This window comes from Trachemys scripta, chromosome 24, assembly GCF_013100865.1.
Source record: "Trachemys scripta elegans isolate TJP31775 chromosome 24, CAS_Tse_1.0, whole genome shotgun sequence".
NCBI classification, from domain to species: domain Eukaryota; kingdom Metazoa; phylum Chordata; order Testudines; family Emydidae; genus Trachemys; species Trachemys scripta.
In genome coordinates this window covers 1100530-1121030 of record NC_048321.1, presented here as the reverse complement: position 1 = coordinate 1121030, position 20501 = coordinate 1100530, and the positions used below count along the sequence as shown (strand labels likewise).

Below are 20501 nucleotides of genomic sequence, written 5' to 3'. Positions count from 1 at the left end.
CGTGATCTATCTGCCAGGATCACAGAACACCATCGCGCATTCGCTGAGCAGAATTTTCCATCAAGACAATGAGTGGGAGCTGACCGATATATTCGTTGAAGAGATCTGCTTTACCTGGGTTCTTCAACAGATAGACCTCTTTGCCACAGCTTCTAACTCAAAATATCGCTACCCATTCTCGGGTGGGGGACGGGAGGGGGACATGGTCATGACTCCCTGGCAGATGCATTCCTTGCCTCTTGGCCCCAGGGTCTATTATATGCCTTCCATCGAACTCCACTGATCCACAAAGCCCTGCTTAAATTGAAACAAGAGAAAGCAGCGTTCATTTTTATGGCTCGGGTGTGTCTGAGACAGGTGGTTCCCGACCATGATCCATCTGGCAAAATATCTGCCTCTGCAGCGTCCTCTAATGACAGACCTCCTGACCCAGGAGTTGGGCTCCATAACCCACCCTAACCTATCATCCTTGCACCTCAAGGCCTGACTTTGCAATGGTTCTCGGGCCTAGAACCGGAATGTTCTCCTGAAGTTCAGTCAGTTTTACTGAATAGCAGGAAACTAACCACACGAAGGACTCACCTGCGGAAGTTGAAGCGCTTCCAGATCTGATGCACCCACCACTCTATATCCCCTGCTGATTTTTCCCTTGGCATTCATCCTCACTAGCCGACTAAGTCTGAAATCTCTGGGACTGTCCCTGCGCTCTGTCAGGGTTCATTTAGCTGCCATCACAGTATTCCATTTGCCAATCAAGGGTTTGTCGGTCTTCACACATCCTATGACAGCAAGATTCCTTAATGGCCTCCTTAAATTGTTTCCTCCAGTACAGGACCCTACCCTACCCTGCAACCTCAATTTAGTGCATAACGCATTAAGAGGACCTCTCTTTGAGCTCGTGGCAACCTACTTGCTACTCCATCTATCCTTCACTTTATCCTTGTGAAAGTCCCCTCAGCCAGAAGGGTAGGGGAACCAGCTGATCTGCTGTAGACAGTGCTTTATCTGGACAACATTATGCTGTGTCCTACCCTCACTTCCTCCCTAAAATGTCATCAGCGTTCCACATCAATCAGGACGTTCAGCTGCTGGTGTTTTATCCCAAGTCCCACTCATCCAGAGAATAGACCCACTCCATACACTGGGGGTAAGATGAGCCTTGGCTTTCTATCTTCATGGAAATAAGCCCTTCAGGGTTTCCCCCGGACTTTTTATTTCTTCTGAGAGCACGGGGCTCACTCAGTCTCACCCACTGACGTAGTCTGAGATCAGCCTGTATTTTGGCAAGCTACAAGTCCTCTTGGATGCATCCCCTCTGCTCACTCCACCAGGGCTCAATCCATTTTGTTGCCTTCCTTAGGGAGTTACCCATCAAGGACATTTTCAAGGCAACCATGTGGTCCTCTGGTCACACATTTTCACAGCCTTACTCCACAGCCTTTGGTGAAGCTGTTCTACACTCTGTACCAGATCTACCCCTTCCACATTAAGGTACAGTTCTGGAGTCTCCACGCATGAAGCACTCAGAGGGACAGTAACTCTGTGATAGGTAAGTAACCACAGTTCCTGGAGATGTTTTATCCCGATGGGTGCTCCAGTACTGGCTCTCCTCTTGCCTTGACTTGAAAGTTTTACCAAGTTCTGAGGCTGAGAAGGGACTGTGGTGGTGTGGGTCCACCCCTCCCTATATGCGCTTGTACTGGAGCATGAGTGGCGTAGCATGCAGGGGAGAAGCTCTGGGCACTGCTATCAGAAAAATCGAGTGCATGGGCACACACATCCTCACTTGGAGCAGCCATGGGGACAAAACATCTCGAACTGCGGTTGCTGTGCAAGGTAAGTAGCCTGTCTTTTGTGGCAAGCTGGGGTGTAAGTCTGTCCTGCACTAGCCTGCAGGACACTAACTGGCTGTGTGGTCCCTGCTGCAGTGCACTAGAAGTTCCCTAGTGCACATGGATCTACCCTGCTTTGAAACAGAAGTAGAGTAAAGCACACTAGGGAATTTTTAGTGCATGGCACCACGGTCCACATGGACACTTAATGCAGGGTAGAAGTATACGCCAGCCAACCATGCATGACCTATGTGTTTGTATAGACAAGTCCTGAGAGATAGGAAAGTGAAGAAGTAAGGGGTGGAAGGGAAAGGGAGGGGGCGACAGCCAAAGGACTTGGAGCTGCCATGGTCAGGATTCAGGTAGAGGGGGTGATGCGCTTGCTCTGGTGAGGACATCTCAAGGTTAGAACAGTGAAGGCCCAGTGGAGTCACAGCAACTCCCAGGCTCCCCGGAGACAGCGGGAGTGGCAGCCAACCTTGCTCCTGTTGGTCCATCTCCCAGCCAGCTGCTAATTTCATTTGAAGGACCTCAAGAGGGGGTTGGGTGGAATAGCTCATCCCCTCCTAATCCCCAACACACCCATTCTGGTGCATTGATTTTTGGTCCCATGCTCCTCTTGTTTACCTCCAGCAGGAGGCCTTTTTACTTGTACTAATCCAGCCTGTCTGTCTCCCTCTTGTACCTTTCCCCATCAACACCCATGGTTACAGGTGACTGGGCCATTCTGTAACCTTGGATTAAGCTCACAATATGGGTATGCCTGCCAGGCCCCAGTTATTACAGTACCCCCCCATCTATGCACCCCACAAAGCAAGCTGGGTAGCAATGCTCAGGCTGGTCTCTTCCCTGCCCTGAGTGCCACTGTGCAGGGCCCTCTGTCTGCTCTGCTCCCTGGGCCTGTCGGATCTCTCGCCCATGAGTCCAGGCCAGTGCCACCTCCCGCCTGAGCTGCTGAGCCCTGACCCCTTTGTCTGTCTGTCTCACTCCCCCTGCCCCCAGAGTGGGGTGCTGAGCTACCCGTGTGTCTGTTCCAGGACCCTCCCGTGTTCACCCTGCGCCCCAAGGAGGAGTACTTCCAGGAGGTGGGCCGCGAGCTGGTGATCCCATGCGCCGCCCAAGGAGATCCCCCGCCCACAGTCACATGGGCAAAGGTAGGGGGGCTGCAGCTCTGGGTTCAGATGGGGGGAGGGACTGGGGAGCCTGGGTTCCCCATGGCTAAGGGACTGTGGCTCCTTGGCATCACACCCTCACTTCCCCCAGCCTGTGGTTTGGTGCTGGCTCAGGCTGCCGCCGGCGGCAACGGAGCTGTGAGTGGCCAGTGCCCTGGGACTCGGTCCAGGGCTCTGCTGCTGGCCATCCACATGGCAGATTCCCCTTGGCAGTGGGGTGCAGCCCAGAGCTTCAGGGCTCCACAAGCAGGACCTACTCTGGCCCAGGACTTGGCTCTGTGCTGCAGGGGGAGCCAGCCCCACACGGCCCAGCTGCCCCATGCAGCTCCTGCCTTATGGACACATGCCCTGAGAGGCGGAGCCCTGGGGATGGGGGTCATTCCCTGGGTTATTCATTCCTCAGGCTCGCCCTGTGCAGAGACGCCCTGTGCAACAACCCTTCTAGAGCCCTCGGGGTGGGGGGGAGGCGGAGGAGGGGGTCTCCTTCCGGGCAGCCCCCTCCCTCTGAGAAAGTGATGACGCAGGACTGTGGGGTTTTGTTCCTGTTCTGCCCCTAGCTCTCAGTGAGACCTCGGCCCAGTCGCTACCCCTCCCTGTGCCTCACCTTTCTCACCCACCACTGGGGCGACAGGTTCAAGGCTCTTGGAGATGAATGCGGCCCTGCACTGGTGTGGTGGGAAGCAAGCTCAGCTTGGTCGCTGGCTGGATTGCTGCCTAGAGACTCTCCTCAGCCCCAATCTATGCTCGTGGCCCCCCTTTTCTCCCCAAGCTGCACTCACCCAGCCCGGCGCCACCCTATCTCCCCCCCAATCTGTGCACGCCTGCCGTCCGGCCCCCCACGGCCCCCGGTCTGCACGGGCTGGGCCCTGCCCCCCTCAAATTTGTGCTCACAGCCCAGCCCACTTTAGTCTCTTCCCCCGTGGTAGACAATGGCAGTGGTGGGAGAGGGCTGGGCTGCCGGTGTCAGTGTGGCTCTGCCTTTGCTCTGCAGCTGGGAACAACAGGGAGGAGCGATGCCCAGGTGGATGGGAACAGCAGCCTCGTCTTCCGGCCACTGGTTAAGGAGCAGCATGGAGCCTGGGAGTGCACGGTCAGCAACCAGGTGGCCCGGATCAGCACAACCACTTCCGTCTACGTGCTGGGTGAGTTGGGCTATGCCAGCCCCACCACCAGCTGCCCATGGTGGGCGGGAGGCCTGATCCAGGGCTGCTGGGCTTTGAGGAGGGAGCTCTGTGTGTGTATGTATGGGGGGATGCATTGGCAGTGTGTCTATGGGTCTCAGGGTGGGNGGGGTGGAGGTGGGCGGCTGTGTGTCTGTGTGTATGAGGCTTGGGGTGGGGGTGGGTGATTGTGTGTGTATGGGGTTCGGGGTGGAGATGGGCGGCTGTGTGTCTGTGTGTCTGAGGCTCGGGGTGGGGTGAGTGCTTGTGTTTGTATGGGGTTCGGGGTGGAGGGGCGGCTGTGTGTGTGTGTGGGGGGGGGGGGGGCGGGGGTGCTGGGTGTGGGTGTGGGGGGCGCGGGGGGGGGGGTTTGTGCCTGCTGAGAGGTGTGTGTGCACTGGCTGTGCATGGGAATGCCTGGCGGAGTGTATATGAGACGAACACCCAATCTCCACATCCCAGACCCCGTATCGCTCTGGAATCCATGTTGGATTTGGCCTGTGCCCAGCTCCATTGGGCACTGCCAGGGACTCTGCAGTGTGAGGCCAGTGTGCCCAGGTGACCAGCATCCCAGCCGCTCCCCTGAGCACAGCAACTGCCCATTGGGAGCCCACAGATGCAGGTGCCTCCCCTGTGGATGGTGCCTGCCCATTTCATCTGTGGGGAGGGGCGTTTGTGCTGGCCAGGTGGTGCTCTGCCCCCGGCAGCTCCCAGCCAGCGCCTGAGCCCTGGGAGGGGCAGATCAGAGATGGCCCCTGACTCACTCCCCACCCGACTGTCTCCACCAGGCACCAGCCCTCACGCTGTCACCAACGTCTCGGTGCTGCCACTGCTCCTGGCAGCCAACGTCTCCTGGCAGCCGGGGTTCGACGGGGGATACTTCCAGAGGTTCAGCGTCTGGTACACGCCACTGTGAGTCCCATGCCGGGCAGGGCTCTCGAGTCCCAGGAGCACCCCCTGTCTACCAGCTCTGGAAGTGGGCTGGCGCGGCCACGGGGGCACAGCCTATGGCCCAGGCTAGCCCTGGGTGTGAGCGCGGGATCCCTGCCCCATGCAAGACAGACACAACACGGGGAATTCCCAGCTCTCAGCACAGGTGGAGGCTGTGTCCCTGTGCCTTCCTGAGGGGTGAATGGGGGGGCTCTCAGGCACAGGCCCTCACTGAGGGGGGCGTATGGGGAGGGTGTGTGTGTGTGGGGGGGGGTTGGGCCCCAGTGCTGGCTCCAGCTCACCTGCTCTGTCTCCTCAGGGTGAAGCACCTGAACCGGCCCCATCATGACTGGGTGTCGCTGACGGTGCCTGTGGGGGCTGAGTACCTCCTGGTGGAGAACCTGCAGCCGGCCACTGGCTACCAGTTCAGCGTCCTGTCCCAGAACAAGCTGGGCAGCGGCCCCTTCAGTGAGATCGTCACCTCCTTCCCCCTGGGTGAGAGAGCCTCTGGCACCCCCTGAGTACCACCCCCCCACCAGCAGCTGGGAACTGAGCTTACCTCTTCCCCCGCCTGCACCCCTGAGAACTGGGCCCTCCATGCCAGCTGTGGGAATGGCCCCACCACCGCCAGCACTCTAGAGAACTATCCCGCCACCAGTCCCGGGAATGGCTCCCCCACTGCCAGCACCCCGGGAATGTCCCACCCACTGCCCACACCTCTGAGAACCAGGCTCCCCTCTCTCCACCTGCCAGCCCCAGGAATGGCCCCCCCCCACCCCCCCCCACCCCCAGAAACCGCCCCCCCCCCCCCCACCCCCGGCAAGGGGCCCCCCCCGCCAGCCCCCCCCCCCCCCCTTAGAGAACGGGGCTCCCCACTGCCCGCACCTCTGAGAACTGCCCCTCCCGAGCCCCGGGAATGGCACCCCCACTGCCAGCAGCCTAGAGAACTGCCCTCCACCCCAGCCCCAGGAATGCCCCTCCCCCTGCCAGCACTCCCTCCCTTCAAGAATGGGGCTCCCCCCCACCAGCCCTGGGAATGGCTCTCCCACTGCCAACACCCTGCCTCCTGGAAATATTATCTTCTACCTTCCCCCAGTCTCTGGGAACAGCTCCCCTACACCTGGGAACAGCTCCTCCACCTACAAGAGGGACCTCACCTGTAGGGCTACCCTCACCTTTGCCGGCCCCCCAGAAGGGGCATTCCCAATGGCCACCTTTTGGAAGGAATCCCCACCCACTGAACTCCTGGGAAAGGAACCCCCACCCTTCAAGTGATGCCTGGAAACCCCCCGGGCTCTGGGGCTGCCCCTTCCCATGTCCCCTCCCCAGAGCTGGTCCCACCCTCTCCCCCAGGGAGGTTCCAATCATGAAGGGAGGAACATGCTTCCCAGCCACCCACCCGAGCTCACATGCCCTGAGTGGCTGCCCTGGGGCTCCCCCCAGCACGCCGCTGAATGGCTGGCTCTCCCCCATTCTCCCCCCAAAAGGCTGCCTGGGGCTGCTCCTCTCCCTGAATGGCTGCTCTGGGACTCACCCCCACCCTAAGTGGCTGCCTGGGGCTCTCCCCAGCCCCCCGAATGGCTGCCCTGGGGCTTCCCGACTCCCCAAATGGCTGCCTGGTTCTTTTCCTCAGTGTCTCCTTTCCCTTCAGGTTTCCCGACGACCGAGGTGCCTCCCGAGCTGCCCACCACAGCCACACACGTCTTTCTGTCCCCCCCACAGTCCCTGACGGCCAATGAGACATCACGCGGGGTCCTGCTGCAGTGGGAGCCCCCGTTGCAGTTCTCCGTGGCCCTGACAGGCTACATGCTGGAGTTACGGCAGGACCAGGGCGGCTGGGAGGGGCTGGATGGCTCCATCCCTAGCACGAAGACCCAGGTCCTGGTGCCAGGACTCATCAAGGTTGGCAGGGGGACGGGGGTTGAAATGCCAACCTCTGGGTCTTGCATTGGATGTTTCTGCACCAGGTCTCCGCCTGCTGCTGCCGAGATTGGCAGCCCGAGCCCCTGGCACTGAGCTGTGAAGGATGCAGCCCTAGGCTCGAGGAGCAGCCCCTCCCGGGCTGGGTGGCGCTAATGGCATGCTGGGCACACCTCCTGGCCCCTCATTAGCGCTGTGCTGATGTACCCGCCCACGGCTGGTTTTGTGGAGTTTGGAGACCCCCGCCAGGCGGGACCCCTGGGCGGGGAGTGGAGAGTGGCTCTGCACAAGCAGGGGGCTGGCAGCCCATGGGACGAACAGTGGCTCCAGGCTGGTGCCTGGTGCTCCTTCAGGGTGGGAAGCCCTGGGCCTTGGCTCACAGGGTGCGCTACGGAGCCTGTGCCCTGGTGCTGCAGGCTTCTGAGTCTCGGGACAGCAGCAAACCCCAGAAGGGCTATAGGGGCCCAAACAGCCTGGTCGGGCACAGGCCAAGGTGCATCATGGGAGTGTTCTCTTGCCCAGCAGTCCACTGGGGGTGGAAATGGGGTTCTGCTCTGCTCCAGCGCTGGCCCCTTGGTGGTGAGTACTGCGTGGATGGTTCTGGCCGGAAGGGGCTCTGCTTGTCACCAGGTGTCACTGCACCTTTCAGAGGTGCTTTGAGACAGGGTGCATCTGGTGCTGGGATGGAAACCCTCAGCTCGCTGCACACATGGCTGCGGGTCCTGTGGCAGGAGCTGCTTCTGGTCTGCGCCCCACGTCATGGGGGAGAGCCGGCAGGTGCTGGCCGTAACGCTAACGCAGCCTCTGCTCTCCCAGGACGCCTGCTACGAGTTCCGCCTGGTGGCCTTTGCCGGGATCTACATGAGCGACCCCAGCAACACCGTGAACGTCTCCACGGCAGGTAAAGCTCTTTGCTGCCCTGGACAGCCAGCCACACCCTGGCAGGACCCTGGGTCTCCTTTGGGTGCAGGGGAGGGGACCTGTACTGCCACAACTCCTGTGCTGCCCCCTCCACGCACCCAAGCCAGGCCAGCCTGGGTGTGACAGGGACAGGAATGGAACTGGCCATTGTGCCCAAGCAGAGGGCCCCTCCCTGCAGGTAGGTAAGTGTCTATGGGCTGGTTTCCCCCTAAGGGAGAAGCACGGTATCCCCTCGCCTTGCTGGCTGTCTGAGGCCTCTCCCCATCACCTTGCCCAGGTATGGAGGTGTATCCATCCCGCACTCAGTTGCCTGAGCTCCTGCCGCAGCCTGTTCTGGCTGGTGTCATCGGGGGCATCTGCTTCCTCAGCGTGGCTGTGATCTTCAGCACCATGGTAGCCTGCATCATGAACCGCCGGCGTGCCGCCCGCCTCCAGAAACGCAGGCAAGGTAGGGACCCAGCCCTGGCATGGGCACGCAGCTGCCGAGGCCGGGAGCACAGCAAGGGGATGGGATCTTCGCTGGGCGGCCCAGAAACACAATGGAGGATGGAGTGAGGTCTCTCAGTGGGGTCAGGGGTCATTCCCTACATGGGGTAAGGGGTTGTAGCCCAGGTGGGGGGCACAGGAGGTTGTAACCCAGGTTGGGTGACAGCCCCCTCTGGGTTGGTTGGGTGGGAAGAGCCCAGAGGAGCGGGGAGCTGAGGTCAGGCTGGCATGGGACACTCAGAATCCCAGGACTATTGCAGCCAGAGGGTGAGTTCAAAGTGGTTCAGTTAACTGGGTGCCCTGTTGGTGGGGCTGCTCTGACTTTGGTTTGACCCAGGCTAGTGCAGGTTAGCTACAGCCATTAGGAACCAACATAGGCTAAAAAGCAACCAGCCACCGTGGTGAGCCACAGTCCCCTGGGGCTGCCCCTAGGTCACTGAACTCCCGGGGTTACACCAGTGCCACTTTCCCCGGTCGACAAGGCCTGAGAAAGATGAAGGCCCCTTGATCCCAGCCTCTCTACCCCTCCCTTCATCTGCTGCTTGCTCCTGGAGGAGCAAAACCTGCCCAGGGCATGTCCCCTGCTGGGAACGGGGCTGTGGGGAAGGGGAACTGAGAAGCGCAACACCATTAGGTCAAGGCACTGTCAGGGTCAGCGGGGTGGGAAATGGAACATGGGGCCTTTCCTTTCTAGGGAGCACCAATTCTGATCCGGCCCCAGGGCAATAGGGACTATAACCCATCCCCCGATGGCTGTCTGGTGGCCCCAGGCACTGGTGGGTTTCATGCCATTTGTCACAAGCAGGTGATCACCCCCACAACCCATGGGGACCCTCAGGGCTCAGCTGGGGGTCAGGGGTGGACATGGGCCACTGCAGTCTCCTCATCTCACGTTGAGTTGCTCGCCATGTGATCCCCTTGTGTTCTCATGACCTTCCAGATCCACCAATCGTCTTCTCCCCCAACAAGAAGCTTCCACCTCCGCAGTAAGTCGCACCATTCCACGACATCTTCCTGTCTCACCATGCTCCCTGTGCCATTCTGTTCTCCTTGCTTTCCCCATTCGCTCCCCGCTGGCTCAGGGTGGGGCTTCGAGTGGGAGGGAGGGAGGCTGGGTCCTGGCTGCTGGGGTGGGGCTGTGGGAAACAGGCCACCCCTCCACTGGCCATGCTCTGGTGTGGGGCTAGCTCCCCAGCGTGCACTTTGACCCTTCCCTCTCGGGGCTGGGGGGTTGTCCTCAGTTCTTGGAGTGAATGTGCAGGCCAGGTTGGATGGGGGGGAACAAGTAGGCAGGGGGTGCCCCATGGCATGAGGCAGGGGGATCCCCCCATTAATTCCTCTCTTTCTCTGCAGAAATTCTCACAGCTCTGGTAGCCCGGACAGCACCATAAAGCTGAAGCTGCAGGCCTCCCCGTATCAGAGCTTGCGCCGGACCCTGCTGTGGGGGGAGAAGGCTGGCACCAGTCTGGGCCTCACCATCGCTGGTGGCCCTAGGAGCAGCTCCAAGTACATGGTGTACGAAAGCCACATTGGGGATACGATGCCCCTGGAGCGCATCTGCCGAGGCCCCGATGGGCGCTTTGTGGTGGAGACGGACAGGCTGCCCCGGGAGGCCTCCCTCTGCACCCTTGAGACGGAGCTGTTCCCCGAGCTCCTGCAGCAGGATCCCTCCCCCACCCCGCCTGAGCCCAGCCCGCCAGCACCCTACCTGCAGGTGTACGCTCCCCCAGAGGCAGAGGAGCCTGTCTGGAAGAGGGGAGTGCCGCTGCGGCCCAAGGCCACAGGCCAGGCCCGCAGAGAAGCCAGATCCTCTGGCTACCGCCAGGGACGCTACTTCAGCTACTGCAGCAGCCCCACGGACGAAGCCAAGCCCTTGTGCAGCATCAACCTCAGCCCTGTGGCCTCCTCAATGCCGCTGCCCCTCAGCACGGTGGAGGAGCCGCGGGACGGCATGTGTTGCGAGGGGCACTGCCAGAGCACTGTCAGCACGCTGCGCAACTCCCCAGGCCCTGGGGGCTCCCCCGTGCTCAGCAGGCTGTTGAGCGCCCCAGCTCTGGCCAGCCCCAAGCCACTGGGCTCTGGGTCTCCGAGCAGCCAGCAGAGAGCCAGCTCCTCGGCCCAGAGTGGGATCCTCCAGTACCTGAGCCTGCCTTTCTTCAAGGAGATGAGCGTGGATGGGGACTGGCCACCCCAAGAGGAGCCCCGTGAGCTCCAGCCCCTGGGCAGCACGGAGCCCACCCTGCTGCGGGAGGAGGGTCCCATGCAGAGCACGGAGGGAGCGGCCTGCCTGGACTACATGGACACGCGTGGCACTGCAGAGTCTCCTCTGGAGCAAGCGCCCAGCAAGGCTCTCCTCAAACCACCAGAGCCACAGATGGGCCCTGCCAAGGCTGCCCTGCCTGGGAGCACGGTGTGGCCAGGCTACCTGGGCCCCAGCTCCGACCCGCTCCTGGCCAAGGAGCAGGCCCCCTGGGGCCGGGGGCCATCGCCCACGGACAGCAGCAGGACCGAGCTGATGTACACAGCCGTCTCCTCAGAGTCCAACTGGGCCTTGAGCCTGCCAGGGCAGCCGCTGCCTGCAGAGCTGCTGGAAGCTCAGGTGCCTGAGAAGCACCAGGCCCCGGGGACCCTCTGCCTGCAGGGGCCACCTGCTGAGAAGCTGCTGCGGGGCAGCCTGACCAGCCAGAGTAGCGGCCGGGGCAGCGTGTCCTTCATGAGACCCCCCCTCGTTGGCACTGTCATTAGGGGGCACCTACCTCAGCTCCCCCCTAGGGGAAACAGCGGGCTGGCAAAGCGAAAGCGAGTCCCGGGGCTCCACGGCAGAGGAGGGCAGGCCAAGGAAGGAGCTGATCGTCGCCACTGTCAGCAAGAGGTGAGCCGCATGGATTGGGATGTGGGGGGGGGAAGAAACCCCAGGACTCCTGGGTTCTATTCTGCTGACTCATGCGGTGACAGGGGGATAATAACCCCAGGGCCTGCTTTGCAGCGTGGATGCTGAGAGCCCAGGGCAGTGGCTATGGGGAGCTATCCGAGGGAACCCCAAATCTGGCATTACCAGCCTGGAAACCAGCTGCACTTACCCACCCAGACCCCGACACCCTCAGCTCTGCCCTGCCCTGCCCTGGCTCCTGGGGAGAACGAGGGATGAAAAGCCCTTCTCTGTGTAATGGAATTGGGGATTGTAAAGTGCCCCCCTTGGCACTGGCAAATGCAGGGGCTGGAGATGGACCTAAGCTGCTATGAGCAGAGTTCCCACTGGCCTCTCCCCTCTTGTGAGTGATTCTTTTCTTCCTGATGTTCACATGAGCTGATGCCCAGCTGCTAGGCTGTTGTCCCCTGTGGCATGGAAGGGTGAGGGAGGTCCATGCTGCCATTGGCTTTGTTCTGGAGCAGGGCGTGGGAGCCTGCCACACTCCTGCAGAGAGCAACAGACAGTGCTGGTGGTTGGTCCATGGGGTGAAGAGGGAGCTGAAAGGCTGTGAAATTCCTGGAGACCTGGCATGGGGCAGTCTGCCCTAGACACTAAAAATCATGGACTGGGCAGAGATACTGGATTGATGGTTTATTACAACGATTTGTTTCCCGCTAAGAACTCCCCTATCCCCAGCTGCTTTCCCCCGCACCTTCCTTTCCTCCCTAGGCTGGAGGGGGGGTAACGAGCCACTTCACCTTGAATGGTCCCTTGATGTGTGTTAACCACTTATGCTAAACTCTCTGGTCCCCCCTTGTATTTTGCAGTGACGCTGGGGGTACCTCTCCCAGCCCTGTGTAGCTCGAAAGCTTGTCTCTCTCACTAACAGAAGTTGGTCCAATAAAAGATATTACCTCACCCCCCAGATCTCTTGAACATCCCCAGAACAACCAGTTAGAGAGGCCTGGGGGGCAGCATAAGACCCGGGAGGGTAAGAGCCATCAGCCTGCAGCGTGGCCAGACAGACTGATGCTGGTTCTTAAAGTAGTTTCATGTCTGAGCTCCAGAATCTCTTCATCGCTATGGGAAATGTCTGAGCCTCCTGGCTACCAAGAGCCCTCAGGCTGGCCACAAGGTGTAACTGGCACTGTTGCTCTGCAGGCACCTGGACCGATAGCTCTGAGAGCAGGGGGACTGTTCTAGCTGCCTCAAGGTGGTGTTGACCCTGAACCCTAACAATGGCATGTCACTGCTGATTGCTTTAGCAGCAGCCCTCTGTTAGGGTGCATTCCCGAGACTGCTGAACGCAGTGTCAGATACCCAGCTGGGAGCATCTTGTCAGTGTCTGGGATTGCGGGGAGGGGACTAAGGAATTCAAATGTCCCTCCCCTGAAATCTCCAGGCCTCTTTGTCCTGATCCAAGCAGGTGAGGAAAGGAGAGGCTCTTCCCTTCCCCCTACCAGAGCTTCTGAAACCACTTCCCAAGCCCTCCAGCCCCCTCCCCGCCACCCCCCAGCGGCTTTGCAGTTCTGGGGCTGGACATGGCCTAGCCCGCACCATGGGAGATGTACTGGGCCAGGAGAGCGAGCAGGAGGGAGCTCTGGGCGTCCTGGCTGCATGTCAGGACGTGCTTGTGGAGCTGGCACATGCCCAGACCCCGGGGCTGACGCCGTCCTAGCAGCCAGCTTCATTGCGGGCCTCACTGGGTGTGTCAGGGGAAGCCCCTCAGCAAATGGAGCAGAGCTTATATCCATGCCCTGCATGCCACCCCCTAGCACCGGTCCCCTGGCAGACCATGGCTTGCTCCCGCACAGCCAGCTCCCACCAATGCTGGAGGTCATGGGGTGTGCAGGCCTGTGCTGCCCCTGGCCTGGATTGTCACCAGAGCATCTGTCACCCCCCAGTGGCCACTGTGTCAGCTGCTGCTGTGTGCCTAGCTTGCTCTGGGCTCCTGTCTTGTGCTACGGTTGCAGGGGAGCGGGTCAGGTCTGGCCCAGGACGCGCCAGGCCAGGCCAGCGGTGGCACCGGGCTCAGGGACACTGTGCGGCCCCGTTTGGGATGTGTAATGGGATCACCCCTGAGCACCTTCTCGTGACCAGAGGTGGCTCTACAGCCCCTGCCACAGCTTTCCCCTTTTTCAGGGCTCCTCAAACCCAACTCAGGCCAAAGGAAATTAAAATATTTCCCATTAGGCTCCACTTGACTCAGTCCTCAGCTGTGTCCTGGCCCTCCAGTGTGTCTCTCCCTTAGCTGGGGGGTTCCCAGAGCTGGGCACAATTCAGTGTCCCTGCAGGAGCCGGACGGGCTCCCTGCAGCCACTGCTGCAAGCCAGCTCCAGCTCTTCTGGCTCCTGACCATCCCCCTCGCTGCAGCACCTGCTGCTCTCTGCTCACCCAGGTGCCCCTCCTTTGGGAACGGGGGCTGGCTAGCCACAAGCCTCCAGCCCTGCAGGGGGGGCACTCCACGCCCGGCTCACTCCCCCAGGGCGCTGTGAGGGGGGGGCACTCTGCGCCTGGCTCGGCTCACTCCCCCAGGGCTCTGTGAGTGGGGGGCACTCTGCGCCTGGCTCGGCTCGCTCCCCCAGGGCGCTGTGTGGGTGGGGGGCACTCTGCACCCGGCTCGGCTCACTCCCCCAAGGCGCTGTGTGGGTGGGGGGTGCATTCCACACCCGGCTTGGCTCACTCCCCCAGGGCGCTGTGGGGGGGGCACTCCGTGTCCGACTCGGCTCGCTCCCCCTGGGTGCTGTGAGGGTGGGGGGCACTCCACGCCCGGCTCGGCTTGTTCCCCCTGGGCACTGTGCTTCCAGTTGTCGAGTGTTATGGGCTCAGGCTCATCCCGGATGCCCGGGGTTTTGTGGCTCAGTGGCAGATCTAGCTGTGGGACGGTGAGTGACCCCTGTGTGGCCCACGGAGCAGCATGTGCACCCCATGGGGAAGGGAGGCTAGAGATGACCCCAGCAGCCCAGGCAGAGTCACCGCCCCAGCCCTGGGGCTCTGCTGTGTAGCCTTGTGCTGTTGCTGACGCCAGCGCACAGGAAGGCCCATCTCTCCCATGCTGGGGGGGATGCTCGGTCACTGGCCTGGGGACCCGAGCAGCAGGGAGAGTCCAGCCCAGTGAGCTGGGAGGAAGTGAGGAAGATGGTGGGCTACATCACAGAGCCCAGGTCAAGCCCAGCGGCAGGCTGTGCTTCTTGAGCCTGTCCATGAGGTGTTGCCCTGGGCCCAAGCCATGCCCTGGGTCTGGGATGGATGGGGCATTGGGACCTCGCTCCCATCCTGCACCACATGGCCCCACCCTGCTGGACCCAGGGGTGGCCAGTCCCTGGGGGCCTGCTGGGTGCAATGCCAGGCCCAGGGCCCTGGAGTTGGAAGGTCGCTTGCCACCCCCTGTGGGAAGCGTGAAGCTTCCCTGGGACAGAGAATCACAGAAGATTAGGGTTGGAAGGGACCTCAGGAGGTCATCTAGTCCAACCCCCTGCTCAAAGCAGGACCAATTCCCAACTAAATCATCCCAGCCAGGGCTTTGTCAAGCTGGGCTTTAAAAACCATCAAACGATGGAGATTCCACCAATCTCCCTAGGTAAACCATTCCAGTGCTTCACCACCCTCCTAGTGAAATAGTGTTTCCTAATATCCAACCTAGACCTCCCCCACTGCAACTTGAGACCATTGCTCCTTGTTCTGTCATCTGGTACCACTGAGAATAGTCTAGATCCATTCTCTTTGGAACCCCCCTTCAGTTGAAGGCTGCTATCAAATCCCCCCTCACTCTTCTCTTCTGAAGCCTAAATAATCCCAGTTCCCTCAGCCTCTCCTTGTAAGTCATGTGCCCCGGCCCCCTAATCATTTTCATTGCCCTCCACTGGACTCTCCAATTTGTCCACAGCCTTTCTGTAGTGGGGGGGCCAAAACTGGACACACTACTCCAGATGTGGCCTCACCAGTGCTGAATAGAGGGGAATAATCACTTCCCTCGATCTGCTGGCAATACCCCTACTTATACAGCCCAATATGCCGTTACCTTTCTTGGCAACAAGGGCACACTGCTGACTCATATCCAGCTTCTCATTCACTGTAATCCCCAGGTCCTTTTCTGCAGAACTGCTGCTTAGCCAGTTGGTCCCCAGCCTGTAGTGGTGCCTGGGATTCTTCTGTCCTAAGTGCAGGACTCTGCACTTATCGTGGTTGAACCTCATCAGACTTTTTTTGGCCCAATCCTCCAATTTGTCTAGGTCACTCTGGACCCTATCCCTACCCTCCAGCGTATCTACCTCTTCCCCCAGCTTAGTGTCATCTCCTACTAGGGTCACACCCTGTGTCCTGACAGCCTCAGACAGAGCATTCGCAACCTCAGCCTGCCCCCTCCTACCCCCACCAGCAGCCAGCCCCATGTCAACATCCTCTCGGGTCTCCCTTCACCCTGTGCTGGGCATGGCACTGGGGCAGTGTCCCCCCTGCTCTCGTCTCCCTGACACTGAGCATGGCAGTGGGGCAGCCAGCCCTGTGTGTTAGCATTCCCCCTGCTTCCCCCCGCCCCAGTGGTGCTGGGGATGGCAGTGGGGCAGCCAGCCCCCCTGCTCTCCCTTTTACCCCTGCCGCCCCAGCACTGGGCATTGTCCCACATCAGTGCCCCAGCTCCTAACACCCGCTTTTGCTCTCTGCCTGGCAGGAGGAACACGTCTGTGGATGAGAATTACGAGTGGGACTCGGAGTTTGCGCTGGAGTCAGACATCCTGGATGCTCTACAGCTGTACCGCAGCGGGGACCCCAAGAGACCCGTCTCCACCATCGCCGTGCAGGAGCTGGAGCGGCAGAGTGAGTGAGCAGGGCCTCGGGCGTTGCCATGCGGGGCTGCAGGGTGCTCCTGCCCAGAGTCCTGCCCCCCAAGCCCTCCCTGCTGTTCCAGGTCCCTCACTCTCTGCCCTGGACTCCTGTACAGGGGCATGAGGGTGTGAGTATAAACAGCTGCCCCATCCTACTCCAAAGGTGGCTGCATCTCCATATGGGAGGTGAGCAGAGTCTGTATTGTGTTTTGGGATCCAAGGGGTTGACACAAGCCCTCCCCTCCAGGATGAGGCATGCAGAGAAACAGAAAGTTACAGCATGGTCCATCTTGGCCAGCACAGAAACCTCTGACCCCTCTTTAGTCCCAGCCCAGGAGCCCACACTTAACAGCTCCACCAGGCCTTTGTTCTCCAGCTGGTCACACCTGGCTGGCTTCCTGCAGAGGGTGGGCCATCCATGGTCGTTAGTTGCTAGGTGCCAAATGTCCAGGCAGTGGGAGAGGCCATTGTCTTCTCAGTCTCTCCATTGGGCATTGGGCCCCAGGCCCCACACAGCCAGGCATCAGTCACACCTGGATCTCTGCCAAGTAAGTAGAGACCTGTCAGCTGAACAACCCTTTCCCACCTCCTAGTTAACCATGCACCACCTAGGGGAAATTGAGGCACATACAATATTAATACAAACTATTACAAAAAATTCCCACTCTGCCCCAGGGCTGGCTTCAGACCAAGCCTCCAATGTCCCTGCTCCAGGCCTAGCAGTGGGGCAGCTGGGCACAGTGTTGTATTCCCACCCCACCACACCACACTGGAGGCCACCAGGCCCAGTCTAGCTCCTCCCCATCCCCTGCTGGAGTCAGAGCCCCTCAACCCCACAGGGCTGCTGTTTGGTGCTGCTCAATCCCAGCCAGGGACCAGGCTCACCAGCTGTTACTCCCAGCTGGGAGCCCCCATATGAGCCGTGCTGAGCCAGTCCCAGCCGGGAGCCCCCATGGGCCAGCCCGTGTGAGCTGTGCTAAGCCGGTGCCAGCCAGGAGCCCCCATGGGCCAGCCCGTGTGAGCCGTGCTGAGCCAGTCCCAGCCGGGAGCCCCCGTGGGCGGGCCCGTGTGAGCGGTGCTGAGCCGGTCTCAGCCAGGAGCCCCTGTGGGCAGGCCCGTGTGATCCGTGCTGAGCCGGTCCCAGCCAGGAGTAATTCTTTGCTTCCCTTCCCCCAGCTCTGGAGCAGCCTCCTGGGGAGCACGGTGAGGGAGGGCAGGACTGGGGTGGGGGGTACTTTCTGCCCCCCCTTCCGTTGACACTGTCCCCTTTGCTGGCTTGCAGGTGCCAAAGCTCCCGGTGATGGCAGTGGCTCCCCCGGGAACTCCAAGTCAGTGGATGCCTTGGAGGCGTCGGGCTCACCGCAGCCCCTTGCCAGCCCAGAGGCTCGCTGCGTGGCCCTGAGGGAGGAGTTCCTGGCATACCGGCGCCGCAGGGAGGTTGCCCAGCGACGCAGGCAGAGGATGAGCAGCCACGGCTACGATGAGCGCTTTGAGCAGGCCACGCTTCTGTGAGAGGACACACCCCCACTCTCCAGCACAGCCTGGTGTGGCTGGGCTGGCAAAGAGTCTGCCGGGTGCCAGGGCATCCCTGCAGCGCCCCGGCTGGGCAGAAGCCACACCCCACCATGGGCTCATCAGCGCACCGGGGACAGGACTCAGGAGGCCCCTGCAGTGGCTGGTCTGCCAGGCTGTCCTAGGGCCTGTGATGGGAGGAGCCTATGCCTGGCACTCAGCCTGCCAGGTGCGGTTAGGCCTGGTCAGCCCTTCATTACGCACCTGGTTGGCCAGCTGTGGGGACCGAGCTGAGCCCAGGCTCCGTGCCCACAGACAGCACTTGCCACAGGCTGCTTGTCCCTTCCTGCTGGCTCCAGGAGCTCCCATGGGCCAGGTCAGGGAGCACAGGGAGTGGGCCAAGGGATCCTCGCAGGGGATGGGCGGAGGACAGAGGCATTTGTAACGGAATAAAAAGAATTGCACAGACTTTAGCCCCCATGTGAGTGACAGACCACGTCGGAAGGGGAGACAGGGGCCAATGCTAGGCGAGGGAGTCTCCACCCCATCTGCCAACTCCCCCCGGCTCTGCGGAATTCCCTGCCCCGTCTTCCGCCGTCGCCCCGCGCCCACCCCCATCTCCTGCCCCCTGGCCCTGCAGAGCGCCCTCCCCCATCTGACCCAGGCACACACTCAGTATCAAGCCACTTTTTCTTGCAGGTGTGGCCTGTGGTTGCTTGGTCCTGCGGCAGGCCCCGATCTAGTTGGCACTGCACCGAGTGCAGGAGGCACTATGGCACCCCACGGCCAGCCTGGCGCTGATGGATGAGCTAGACCCTCCTGCCTTTGCCAGCTGTGCCATGCCTGATGCTGCTGGGGGGCCCTAGGCTCCTGCATGGTGCTGGGGCAGCTGGGAGTTGATGAGAACCGATGGCAGTGCAGGGCCCAGGCTCCCTGGCCATCAGCCTCACTCCTGGCCTGAGGCTGTGCCCACCGCAACCCTCCTGGGCTAGGTAATGTGCTGGCCAGGGGCCACGCAGCCTTTCACCTCCAGCTCCCTGCTGCTTCCAGCCGCTCTGGCTCCGGCTTGTCTCTGGTTGGCAGGCGCCCCCCTCCCCTGTGGCACTAGCTGCTGCAGGCCCTGTGGGCAGAGGGGCAGCAGGCTGACGGGGCTGTGGCGTCTGCGTAGCCCCCAGAGCCTGGCCGCGTGAAATCCAGCGAGGTGGCTGCTGCAGCAGCCAGCAGGGCTGTTGGGGTGATCGCTGGCCCACACCCAAGTGAGGGGCAGGGCTGTGGTGCAGCCCCTGCCGTGGGGGCACAGGGGCTACAGCCGGCTCCGGAGCAGCGCCTGGCACGGGCAGGATTAACAGAGGCCACGCCTGGCTGCCGGACGGATGGGCTGCACTTCCTCTTTCCCCAAATTTGGCCAGGCTCAGGCAGTCACTTGACTGGGGGAGGGGCTGGGGCTGGGCACTCCAGAGACAAACTAAAACCCTGCCCCATGGACCCCTCCCTTCCCCATTCCGGCTGCCTCCCTCAGCCCTGCCCTATGGACTCCTCCCCCATGTTGGGTTCCTCCCCCATCCTGCCCCACAGACCCCTCCCCCATGCTGGCTACCTCCCCTGCCCCATGGACCCCTGCCTCCCCTGGCCCTGCCCATGGACCCCTCCCTCCCCCACACCGACTGCCTCCCTCAGCCTTGCCCCATGGACCTCTCCCCCATGCCAGCTTCCTCCTTTGGCCCTGCCCCACACACCCCTCCCCCATGCCGGGTGCCTCTCTTGGCCTTCCCCTCCATGGCCCCTTCCCCACAAACTCCCCTGTAGCATAGACCCCCTCCAAACTCCTCCACCCCATGTGCCAGCCCTGTCCGGGCACCACAGACCTCCCACCTCTGCCCTGCACCATGCGCCTCTCTCTGCCCTGCTCCCTCCACACACACCATGGACCCCTCCCCGTCCCATCTCCGCCCCTGCCCCATGGTGCTCCCCAAGCCCCCCTCTCCCCCATTACACCTCTGCACCATGAACTCTGCATGGCATCCCTCTGTCCCCCCTGCCCACTACCTCCCTAGCATCCCTGCCCCAAAGACCCACTCCTGCCCCATCCATCTCACACTCCTCCCCCAATACCCCTCTGCCCCTCCCCCATACCACAGACTCTTCCTTGCAGCTCCCCCTGCCCAGCCCCCACTTCCTTTGCTCCCACTGCCCTGGGATCCTGCCACCCTCCCCCCCCACCCCCACTGAGCCAGGACAGGAGCAGCATGAGGGTCCCTGGGGGAAGAGGTGGTTTGGGGTGAATGAACTCAGGCAGCCCTGTCTGTCCCCCCAGAATGCCACCTCCTGTGGGCACTGCTCAGGCCCTGGTGCTGCTGTTGCTGGGTTTGTAGCTGCCCCAGAGCTTGCTGCTTGCAAAGACCTCGTGGGCGAGCGCCTTCCCCGCCCCAGGGGTGACGGGGGGGAGGGGGGGGAGTGCTTGGCCCTGCTCCGTGCTGCTGTCCAGCATACACTGGGCAAGGACTCTGCCAGGCTGCAGGCACCAGGGGACAAAGGGCACCCATCACCATGTGATCAGGGAACTGCTCCCTGGCACATCCTCACGGAGGCTGGGAGCTGCTGTGCCAACCCAGCCCACAGGCCCCAGGATGCCGTGGGAGGGGAGCAGGGGGTTGCCCTGGCTGCTGGGACAGTGGACCCAGGGGAGCAACAAGCCTCCATGGGTGGGAGTTGGACTCCACCACCCCCAGCTCCCATAGGCTGCTCCCTGGCAGCACAGGCTGGACACATCCTCTGGGAGGGGGGCTGTCTCTGCTCCCTCCACTCCCCCCGCACAGAGGGGCCTGCTGGCAGGG

At 61.5% G+C, this 20501-nt stretch overlaps 1 protein-coding gene across 1 annotated transcript in view; it reads left to right on the top strand.

Moving 5' to 3' along the window:
• The window catches only part of IGSF9 (immunoglobulin superfamily member 9), a 50264-nt gene extending 32128 nt beyond the window's left edge, over positions 1–18136 (top strand). The window contains 12 exon segments of the mRNA XM_034756428.1: positions 2870–2986; positions 3996–4146; positions 4953–5076; positions 5414–5589; positions 6746–6996; positions 7831–7915; positions 8213–8383; positions 9362–9407; positions 9775–11140; positions 11142–11293; positions 16002–16147; positions 17438–18136. Of these exon segments, the coding sequence (XP_034612319.1) occupies positions 2870–2986; positions 3996–4146; positions 4953–5076; positions 5414–5589; positions 6746–6996; positions 7831–7915; positions 8213–8383; positions 9362–9407; positions 9775–11140; positions 11142–11293; positions 16002–16147; positions 17438–17667 (3015 nt within the window). The 3' untranslated portion in view covers positions 17668–18136.
• Positions 18137–20501: the final 2365 nt, after the last annotated feature.